Source organism: Nicotiana tomentosiformis, chromosome 7 (genome assembly GCF_000390325.3).
Source record: "Nicotiana tomentosiformis chromosome 7, ASM39032v3, whole genome shotgun sequence".
NCBI lineage: Eukaryota > Viridiplantae > Streptophyta > Magnoliopsida > Solanales > Solanaceae > Nicotiana > Nicotiana tomentosiformis.
In genome coordinates this window covers 22,553,004-22,565,009 of record NC_090818.1, presented here as the reverse complement: position 1 = coordinate 22,565,009, position 12,006 = coordinate 22,553,004, and the positions used below count along the sequence as shown (strand labels likewise).

Genomic DNA, 12,006 nt, shown 5'->3' with positions numbered 1-12,006 from the left:
ATACATTTGCTATATTACCTAGGCAAGTTTATAACTGAATTCAAATGGATATGGCCAAACTTCAATTCTAGATTATATTTATGTGTTTTATGAGGATAAATATGAACTGAAGTTAGTACAAAAGTTAGTACCAGATTTTGTCAATTTGCCACTCTCCAAAACAGGATAATTAACTTAAATGTCAGTACAAGTTCTACCGACTAAGAAGAGAGTTCGGTGCTTTAACACCAAACATCAACACCCCCCCCCCCCCCCCCCCACAAACAACAACAACAAAACACCCCCTTCTCCCCAAAAATTCACTTATTAACTCTAACTACTTATTTATTAAGTTTAAGAAATGCTATATTTCTTTCGCAGCTCAAGAAGTTTTATTAAGTAAAAAGAATAAGAGAAGTTAAATTTTTTTTAGCAAATTAATGGAGTAATATTTTTAACATGTGCCAATTTAAATACTAAAATTAACATTCGTATGCAACTTAGTACTAACATTTTAGATTTGATAGATATTGAATTCAAAACCTATCACTTTATTTATATCTTATTACTTTTTTCACTTTTTTAATCACTTTCTATTTTAACTTCTTAAGCAAGTAAATTTAATGCTCAAGAAAGTATATTTCTCCAACAAAATCAAATCGTGATAACAAAATCATAAGTTACAAAGATATTACTGTAAAAGTACATCATAATATTTTAATCAATTATTTTTTTTAATGTCATTATTTTTTACTTTTTTGTTTATTTAAATTATATATTTTTACTGTGAATTTAATTTATTATTATTTTGCGACGTAAATATTATAGCGACAAAACATAGCTTTGACACGATGCATGACAAATGACTGAAGTTGCAAATTTAACCTTTAAGTCATGTGTATTTTAAAGCAATATACATATAACTTGATTACTTAAACGTAACAAAAAATAGTTTCGTGACTTCAATTGTATAGTGGCTAAAGTTTGTGGACCATATGTGAAATTAACAAATGAATGAGTTTGAATAGCTGGAAAATGCATATAGAAAACTTTAATTAAATTGGAATATATACCAACAAGGTCAATATTGGAGACCGTAAAATTCGAAATTGAAGTTGTTAAGAGTAACACCGATCTTGGTTCAGTTGAGGGTTTTCCCTTTTAATCAATTTCTGAATATTTGCTTAAACAGTGTTTTGCTGCTGTAATGGTGTTTATCACACAGGGAAGAAATATTTTGTTAAAATTAAACCAAATAATGCTATTATTGATGGCTTGTTGCTGCTCTGTCACAGTGGTTATTTACAATTCTGTATAATTTTTTCAAATCACAGTAGTAGGGGAAATTCATGTATGAGTATGTGAACTATGAAATATGAATCCACACACGTGGTATTAAGCTCTTTTGATTTGAATTCCATGTTTATTTGTGTAAAACAATTATGGGGCTATGGTTTTAATCCTAAGATTAAGCTCAAGAATTTGAAATTGATATGAAGTGTGTTGATAATTCTGACCTAATATTGTGCTTTGTGAGCATGAGAGCTGCACATTTTCTTTGAGAAATCCGATTATATGATTGTTATTTAGTTGTTACAATAAATAAATTTATTGGTAGCTCTAGCAGACTCTTGGACTATGTTATTGTTTGATCGAATTGAACCAAGTATGTTTTTATCTTTTACTTTTGGGAAGAAATCGATGACAGAGAGTGCGGTTAGGAAGTATGCTTGCAATTTATTTGGAATTCCAAAAGGGAAGAAAAGTTGATCTACAAAAGTATTTGGGGTCAAGGAAATTCGGATTTAGTTTGTGTTGAGAGAATCGATTGTTGGCAATGGAACCGGAGTTATATTTCCGCTTTAAGGCGAAAATACAGTCTTTTATTGACGATGGAGTCATCTTAGACGCTTGTGGTTGCTGGAATCAAGGTCAACGCAGTGGCAATCATGCAAATTCAGATAAAAGAACGACGTGGTTTCTGAATACATGAGGTAAATACCTTGATTATTTCTTTTTCATTTAAGAATTTCTCAATTTGATTTTTGTTTCCCTCGATAGCTCTATATGGTAGGATCAAGGTCGCGTGAATAATTTAGGAATTTAATATATAGGAGTAGTTTTAGGTTTCCTGTTATTGTTGTGTTGTATTTTTGTGACGTTATACTGCTTTTATGATTAGTTACATATAACCCTTGTGATATGAAGTTATCGACATATATATAATTTTTGACTTATTTATTGCGAAGCGAGGGTTGCTTAAAGCGGACGGTTGCATGTAATTTACTGACAGCAAAGCATGCACCGGAGTGAGCCTAGTGGCAAGATATTTTGGCCGAAAACGCCCGATATCCTCTATATAAGTTTCGTGTAACACTGTAATTTTCAGAAGCAAAACTCATATCGTTTCTGTACTAAATAGGCGAGTGTGTAACTTGCGCTAAAAGAGTGCTTGATTTCTTATCTAACACTAGAAAAATCAGTCCTGAAACAGGTATATGAAAAAATGTTATGCTATTCATTCTCTTTCCTTTTGGATAATTGTTAACTTTATGGCTGGAATCGCTCATATGTTTATACAGGTTCATTTTTGGTAGGGGCGTTTAGGCAAATCCGGGTTGCTGCATTGTTTACAAATTTTTGGATCTCCGAATAAAAATGTAGTTATGTGATATTGTAACCTGAGCTGCATTGCTACTTATTGGTCCATGCGTTTCTGTTGATATTTTTTAGGTTTAGATACTAAAAACTTGTTAAGCTTTTCTTTTGGTTTATGATTCTGTTTGTTTATCTTTTAGGTGGATGCCTTGGATATGTGCGCGTATACATTTCTTTTTCCCTTAAAACTCTTCTAAGTGGATTCCTTTTGAAGTTTGTTTTTTTTATATCAGTGGGTACTCTTAGAAAGTGATAGAAACTAAGAATACATTTGCCTTGTCTTTGAAACTTTTTAATCCAAACTATGAATGGTAATTACTTAAAAAGTTTCCCAATCTCTTTGATCCCATGTTTTATCATCATGAATTATTATCTCTAAATGGAAATTTAATATGCTGAGATTATCGCTCGAGGATTTCTCAGCCTGATTAACTAGAGGGAGGAAAGTTCTTGTTCTGTGCCTCTTGGTTTCTAGGAATAACATAAGCTCAGTCATTTCATAGCTTGCAATTTATCGCACCTAAAAATGTGCTATGTTATTTTACAGAAGGAGTATGTCTGCAAGGCAAAGAAGCTGTAACTTTAACGAAGACCGTATAAGTGGATTACCAGATGCCATCCTCATCCATATTCTCTCCTTATTGCCAACAATCGATTCTCTGAACACAATCTTGATTCGACGATTTAATCACCTCTGGCCATTCATCCACACACTCACTTTTGATCAATGCATGTTTCCGGGGCACAACTGCGTCTATTATAGTCAAGCTAATCGTCCTGACTATGACGAAAGGTTCTTGAACTTTGTTCGTCATGTGCTTCTTCTTAATAAGAGCCCAACTCTTTATAAGTTATGCCTTGATTTTCATTTTAGCTTATCTCATTCAGTTCGACAAAGAGTATCCAGTAGAACAGACAGATGGCAGTATGACTGTTTGAGGAGTGAGAAAAGAATGGTTAATGAAATTGGTACCTGGATCCAGTTCACATTAAATAAGAATTTAAAGGTCCTTGACTTGTCTTTCTCTGCACATGGTACATTTGAGCCCCAGGCTTATTATGATCTGCCTAATTTTGTTCTAAGCAGTCCTCATTTGGTTGAACTCCGATTGGCATACTGTAAGATAAATGCGAAAAAGAAGAGCGAGCTGAAGGCTCTAACAACATTTTATCTTGATAATGTTATGCTAATGGATCAATCGATGGATTATATTCTATCTGGTTGCCCGGTGCTTGAGGAATTGACTCTGTGGTTTTGCTACGGCCATAGAAGACTGGTTCTGCTCAATTCGAATTTAAAGACATTGGTACTTGGTATTAGATGGTTTGGAACAAGGATACACGTCTCCTGTCCAACTCTCCTATCATTAGACATGTCTGGAACTGTGGAGGTGCTGGATATTACCAATGTAGCATCTATTGTTGAAGTGTCTGTCAATCGTATGGAGAAGTTTGATTTCAAAGAGTACAATGATTATCAAGAAATGAGAATACTCCTCCAAACAATTACAGGGGCCAAAACTCTCAAGCATGTTCCTGGTTTAATATCATCAGATTACAAACACAACCTTCTCATATTGTTTTCCATAAACTCAGAAATGGTAAATGTGCAATCAGCAAAAGGCATATTCTTTAATGTAGAGTCTTATGGAGGCTAGACAATAAAAACTCAGAGTATAGTGAAGCTGTCATATGACTGTGGGCTACTTCCTCTAAGCAATTTAGATGTCTGCATTTTCATGGTTCAGTTTAGCAAGCATTTACGTCAAATTTGGTGGATGCAGCATTCTTTGCTACTGTAAGCATCTCTTTGATTGCATTCTTTATCATATCAATACCTAAGGAAGAAACCTCCTTGTTTTCTTGATAACTTAGAAGCACCGTTCACAGTGCATAGGACCATTTCCTTTTAGACATAGTCCTTTTGGCCAACACAATAATTTACTTATGTGCTGAAGCACACACCAAATTTGTGCAGCGCATTGAATGTGTTTAAGCGTCAAATGTGTTTAATCTTAAATTGAACTTACAGACAATATCTTTTTCATGGTGTAGAGATGCATTGTTCAAATAAATAGATGGGGGAATACTCATGTTTCACATAGCAACAAAGAATGTTGACCAAGCGTTTGAATACCCCAACGCAAAAATCTATGTATTTAGTTTCTTTAACTTTTGTGTTTTATTTTTTGTCTGCCTAGGTATTTTCTTCATGGCAGTTGACAAATCTACCAGCTCCGACCTTCAGTTGCAAGATGCTTCACCTTCAATTGGATTTTGTGAAATGGCACTTACCAGGAATACTGAACTTGCTGAAGCACTGTCCTAGCTTGGAGAATCTTATCATCGAAATAACTGCTTACTATGATTATCCATCCCGAGTATGACAAAATTTAATTGTTTTATTGCTCTTGCTGTTAACTGTATTCTTTGCAATGTTTGAGTCGAGCCTATTAACATTGACCCTAAAGATTTGGAAACATGTTGGTATCAGACACTGGTAGGACACTAACCCGAGTTGGCATGTTGGGATGTGTTGAATACTAACTTTGGCATTTTTCATTATTTTAAAAAGTGCATTTTTAAATTTCATATAAGGGACCCTACTGTGAAATGTGAGTGTCTCTCTACTATATGCAAATAGGATTTTTTTCCCCTAATCTCCTTTTTACTCATTATTTGGGGAGTCATGAGAAACCATCAAGTAGAAACATAAGACATCATGTTTCTTCAAGGTGGAAACTTAAATTTCTAAACATGTATGATTTTCTATGTTTGTTTCACAGTAACTATAGATGTATTTTCATAATATGTTACCCTAAGATTTTGTAGTTCCGAGTCCTTGTTAGTATCCGTTATACATAGCTCAGGACAATTCTTAACTGGATATTTCCTCTTGTGCTTATTTTAGAATGCAACCTCGTGGATTCACCCATATGACTTTGATGGAGATGAATTTTGGAATATGGTAGATACTCCTGTCCAGTGCTTGACTCATCACCTCAAGACGGTGGAGGTAGCTGGTTTCGTAATGGAGAAGCATGTGATTCATTTTGTGGAATATTTGCTCAGGAGTTCCATGGTGTTAGAGGAAATGGTGATATTCGCGGAGAAGCAGACGTGGATCTATGGCCCAATTACTCTTATGTCTGGTAAGGTTCAGGAATTCGAGGAGAGGCTAATGAATGCCCCAAAAGCCTCTGCCTCTGCTGCAGTGGTTTTCTATTGATGGTGAACCCTTCAGAATGATTTGCTTATATAGTTTAAAAATTATTTACACTGTCTTTTTTTATAAGTTGAACTTATGATAATAATGTGCTCAATGAATTGTGCCGGTGGACCGCTTCCTGCATTTTCTGTAATAAACTGTTGAAGAGTTTTCCTGTTGGAGATGGGTATCCAAGTTCGTGACCGAAGATGGGTTACTAAGGATTAGTTAGAAAAAGAAGAGAGGATAATAATAGCTATGAAGACTTGTATGTACGACATCCATTCTTCTGCTGCGAGGGGTTTATTTCTCTCTAGAGTTCAAGTGCTACATTATGAAAGCACTTACATATTCATTCTCCCTTGTCATTGTTGTTGCACATAGGTCTTCAAATGTTGTATAGATGTATCCTCATCGGTATATGTGTAGGATTGCATATAGATGATATTCGTAACATGCATCGGAAGACAATAACAATTTTAGGAAGATCTTTTCGTGTTTAAAATTTATTTACATGTTAAAGATCGGGTCTGAGACGTACCTGGTGAAGAGAGTCTTATTTCAACGATAGTGCGAAGACTCTATGCGTATTCACACCGAGACCGATCCTTGCTATAAACTCTTTGATTAATGAAACACACGAACAAATTGAATGAAAGCTTGTGCTGGAATTTTTCTCACAAATCTCAACTCAACGGTAGAAGATCAAGAAACACTTTTCTTGTAATTGTATTTTCTCTCTTGGCTTTGTATTGTATTCTTACTTTCACAAAGTGATTTTTATTTTCAAGACTTAATGCGAAAAATTTTCTTTATCATCCTTTATATAGCATCACTTATAAACCCTTTTCCTATTTGGTTGAGGTAATGATTTACTTAGGTAAAAGTTTATTCCAAAATAAACTTATGAAATTTTCAATTGGAGAAACGTATATACCATTCCTAATGGGATAATGGTGCGCCGTCGTCAGCTTGTCCTTTATGGACGTTCCAATTCAATTCCAAATTTAATTGGATTATGAGAATTAACTAATATTTTATATTAAAAAATATCAATCCCATATTTAATGGGTTTGAACTAATCTCACGTCCATTTTTGGACTTTGTTGTCCGTCCAATTATAAATTGGATTTCCAAATAAAATATTATATACATACTTTATATAAATAAACATTAATTATATGTATATATATATATAATATATATTTCAACCAAGAGATAATTTAATTTTCAATTCCAAATAGAAAACTTCAATTTGTTCCCAATATTAATTATATCCTTTGTGCTAGCAAATATTATAATATTTCGTTTGGACTAATAATTTATTTTATTTGACTAATCAAATTCTTTAATTTAATTATCAAACAATAAAATAATTAATTCTTTAGCAAAGATCAGAACACTCGTTAGTGTGCGACCCCATAGGTTCAATACTAAGCCGGTAGTAAATTGATCATATCAGTATACTAATCAAGGGTGGCGTCTAGCAACACTTCTTAACGACCGGATAGCATGAAGAATACAATTTACTCTCAAGAACCGATAGATGAATAATGTAGTATTTTCTTCTGTCCTTATAGCTCTGGGTTACTCTAGGATATGGTTCAACTGTCAAATCCTAATAGGCGACCAACTATGTATTCATGTCAAATATAATCGACCATTGAATGACCTAAGAAACTCTTTTCTTCTTTTATTCAATTGCCTTGGCCAAGGTCCTAATTTGATCGTTAATAATTCATGGCAACATGGAGCTTAAACTCATTACCAAGAGTCGACAGATTCCATATTGATCAATCACTAATTCTACAAGTATTTAGTCATACTCAATATCTTTTCAACTATCGCTCTAGGGCCATAGGTATCTAGTATCAAAGCACAATAAATAACTTGTCAATTACTATGACGATCTCAGGTCAAAGGAAACTTTTACATCACATTCTTCAAGAGATTATCCTATTGACAGTTTATGGTAATTCTGACTATTAGGAATTATCCAATGAGTCGGTTCAATGATCATATCTCTATATACATCATTTATCTATGTGATTTAGTTTATGAGATCAACTAATCTTTATCCAATAAAGATGATCACATAAATATTGATCTAACCGAGTTACTAATGTCTAATTTAATAATCCTATGATCAAGAATAAATTTAAATTAAATTATAAGAAACTTTACGCTCATTATCATGATCTCCATCATGATGACAAGTCTCAAAATTTAATTAAGGACCTTATCAAGTTAATTAAATAATTAATAATAACAATGATAAAAGAATATCAAATGCCATATATGTTTTATATCAAATAACGTTCATAAAAATACGTTCAAATCATCAAATGTGAGATTGGATCTAGGGCATATCTGTAACGATCCGAGTTGTCGTTTTAAGAATTAACGCCTTGTTCAGTGACTTAAGGTCTCGAGCAACTTCGTAAAAGGTATTATGACCCGCGGGTGTGGTCGAGTTTGATTTTCGAAAGATTCAGAATTTAATTAAAAGAACAATTCTTATTTAAGAAGCTTAAAAGAAAAGAGTTGATCGGGGAGTTGACTTTTTGCTATTGGGACCGGACTCCAATTTTGAAAATTGGAATACCTACATTATATCATTTATGACTTGTGTGTAAAATTTGAAGTAATTCTGAATTGATTTGATACGTTTCGGCGCAGAACATAGAAGTTGGGAGATTCGAAAACTCATAATTCGATTTGAGGCGCGATTCGTAATTTTGACATTGTTTGACGAGATTTGAAGCCTCCACTAAGTTCGTATTGTATTTTGGAATGTGTTGGTATATTTGGTTGAGGTCCCGAGTGTAACGACCCGATCGGTCGTTTTGAGAATTAGAGCCCCGATCCCTTAATATCTGTTTTTCCCATATTTGTTTCTGCTTTTGGGACTTGACGGTGTGATTGGTTATGGAATTCTGAGAGTTTTGGGACACTTAATCCCTAGTTGTGAGTTTAAGCCTTAGAGTTTGGACCGTAATCGGAACTGTGTGATGACGGATCTGGAATGGAATTCTGACGACTCCGTTAGCTCTGTTGAGTAATTTTGGGGTTAGGAGCGCATCCAGAATGTGTTTTGGAGGTCTGTGGTAGATTTAGGCTTGAATTGGCGAAAGTTAGTTTTTCGACGATTTCGTCCAATAGTGAAAATTTTGATATCGAGTTCGGAATGGAATTCCGAAGTGGCTGTAGGTTCGTGGTATCATTTGTGACCTGTGTGTAAAATTTGAGGTCATTCGGACTAGATTTGATGTGGTTCGGCGTCGTTTGTAGAATTTGGAATTTTTTTAAAATTCTTATTCTTGAATCCGTGCTTAATTCATGATTTTGGTGTTGTTCGATGTGATTTGAAGGCTCAACTAAGTTCGTATGGTGTTTTAGGATTGGTTGGTATGTTTGGTTGAGGTCCCGGGGGCCTCGGGTGTGTTTCAGATGCTTAACGGGTGAGAGCTTGGACTTAGAGGAATTTTTGAGTTGTTGGTTCTGGTGTTTTCGCACCTGCGGTGGGGATTCCGCAGGTGCGGCCTCGCAGAAGTGAGGTTGGGATCGCATGTGCGCTTTTAGGCCAGGGAGTCAATGGTCGCATATGCGACGAGTGAGTCGCAGGGGCGGAGCCGCATCTGCAGAAGGGCAGTCGCAGATGCGGAGGTGAGAAGGACCCAAAGTTCCGCAGAAGCAGACGATTGAGCACAGAAGCGCATCCGCAGGTGCGGACTCAAGCGCGCAAGTGCGTACCCAGCCCTGATAAGTGACCTTCGCACCTGCATTGACTTTTCCGCAGGTGCGTGACCGTAGATGCGGCCCCATGCGCGCATGTGCGAAAATTGCCGGGCAGAAAAGTGGATCCAAGGTTAAGAATGGATGGTACCGTTGTCGGGGAGCTAAAAACGGTGTTAGCTATATATTTAGGTGTGTTTTTGGGATATCTTCTTTTCCTTCCTTGTTACTAATGAGTTGAGAAATTGTAGGTGCAGTCATGGCAAACAATGAGCTCGGAAACTTACCTTTGGGGGATGTGGACGTTCAGGATGATCAAATGGATGAGGTCCCTATTGAACCTCAAACCAATAGACGAGGTTGACCGCTTCATGACAATGTGCCCGTTCCACCCCCACCTCTACCACGAGCGGCTCCATACTGGATGTTGCCGAATGAAGGGTATGCAAGTTCTATAGTCCCTCCCCATATTAGGACGGTAAACTTCCAAATAACCAACGTGATGCTCACTTTGCTCGAGCAACGAGAGTTCTTCACCGATGCACCGGGTCAAAATACATATAAACAAGTGTCTTCGAGGATGCTTTGAGGCTAAGGATTTTTCCCTTCTCTCTACGGGGGAAAGCTTTAGATTGGTTGGAACGCTTGCCAATTCATTACATTCATACTTGGTATGAACTAGAGGAAAATTATATTTCTAAGTACTTCTCTCCCGGGCACATGGCTATTTTTCGGGATGAAATTCTAGCATTCAAGCAAGAGCCCAATGAACCACTACACGAGATATGGGAAAGGTATAGAACAATGGTGAAAGAGTGCCCCAACAACGATATGACAAAGAACATGATTCAACAAACTTTCTATAGGGGGGATCAATACAACCAACCAATGTGCAGTGAATCAACTTGCCGGTGGGAACTTCATGACTACGCCTTATGCGGAGGCGTGTGATATCTTGGATGAGATGGCGGATATTTATTTGGCGTGGCAATCTCGGGCTAATGTTCCACAAGGTGACCCCAATGTTATTCACCTTCACAAAGAGTTTCATGATCATGGACAAGCTATGGTCGAGTTGACTACCACCATGAACCAATTGGCAAAGGCTCAACTTCAACAAGTACAAAACCCGAGGCAAGTCAATGCAATGGAAGGAGTAAATATGATGTTGAACAAGCGAAGAACAAGAAGTCCACAAGTGTAACAAAGAGTGGACAATTTTGTGCAAGATGATAGTGGATTTGATCAAGATGAATCTTACAATGACCAAGAAGAGGAGGTCCAATATGTGAACAACTTTCAAGAGCAAGGAAACAACTACCAAGGCCCTAGCCAACAACAATAGAGACCTCAAAATAATCAAGGCAGTTGGAATTCTCACAACCAAGATAATTGGAGTAGTAGAAATAATCAAAGCAATTGGAATAGCAACAACAGTCAAGGCAATTGGAGTGGAAGCAATAATCAAGGGAATTAGCATAACAGCAATAACCAAGGCAATGAGGGAGGCACCAATCAAGGCGGGTGGAATAACAATCAAGGAAATCGGGGGTCGGTTTTTCAAAGGCCCTCGATGTATCAACAACCGAGCAATCCACCTCTTTATCCTTCCCAAGGTCCTAGTTCTTCCAACAATAAAATGGGCCGTATTGAGAACATGTTCAAGCAAATGATGGAGAAGAACGCCGATTCTGATGCTCAACTTGCTTCACACAACACATCGATCCGTAACTTGGAAGTGCAAATGGGACAAATCTCTCAAGCTTTAAATTCTCGTCCTAAGGGGGCACTACCAAGTGATACTGTGGTGAACCCGAAGGGTGGGAACAATACGGGGCATGCCATGGCCGTTACTACAAGAAGTGAAAGAGGCGGGAATGCACCCACCTCAAGTCAAAGACAACTTATGGGTGATGAGCAAGTGGTAGAATAAGAGGAGATCCCAACCAATGTAGTGCAAGAAAATGATGAAGTGCGGATTGATATTGATAACACGGTGGAAGAGACTCAAGAGGAAGTGAACCCGTCTAGAGAGCATGTGATTGACATACCAGAATTGGTAGTGCAAAAGGCTAAGACACCATTGCCTAAGCCACCTCCTCAATATCATCAAAGGCTCACTAAGCAAAATAGAGAGAATCAATTAAAAAAGTTCATTGATATGATGAAGAGTATCTTGATAAATGTGCCATTAGTTGAAGCCTTGGAGCAAATGCTCGGATACGCAAAATTTAAGAAGGACTTCGTGACAAAGAAGCGGACGATGAATTTTGAAACTATCAAAGTTACTCACCAAGTGAGTGCAATTGTGCATTTGATGGATCCTAAGTTTGAAGATCTCGGTGCTTTCACAATCTCTTGCACCATTGGAAGTGCCGAGTTTGCCAAAGCACTTTGTGATCTTGGGATGAGTATCAATTTGATGC

At 36.6% G+C, this 12,006-nt stretch overlaps 1 protein-coding gene and 1 long non-coding RNA gene across 2 annotated transcripts; both read left to right on the top strand.

Annotated features, from left to right (window-relative positions):
• Nucleotides 1-3,191: 3,191 nt before the first annotated feature.
• Nucleotides 3,192-4,199, top strand: LOC138895346 (F-box/LRR-repeat protein At3g26922-like; the record flags this gene model as incomplete). The annotated part of the gene is made up of 1 exon (XM_070180026.1): nucleotides 3,192-4,199. A coding segment is annotated over exon 1 (1,008 nt), but the record flags the coding sequence as incomplete, so codon positions are not given.
• A 35-nt stretch (nucleotides 4,200-4,234) lies between these two features.
• Nucleotides 4,235-5,819, top strand: LOC138895117 (uncharacterized). The gene is made up of 2 exons (XR_011409317.1): nucleotides 4,235-5,018; nucleotides 5,549-5,819. It is a non-coding gene; the product is annotated as an uncharacterized lncRNA (long non-coding RNA).
• Nucleotides 5,820-12,006: the final 6,187 nt, after the last annotated feature.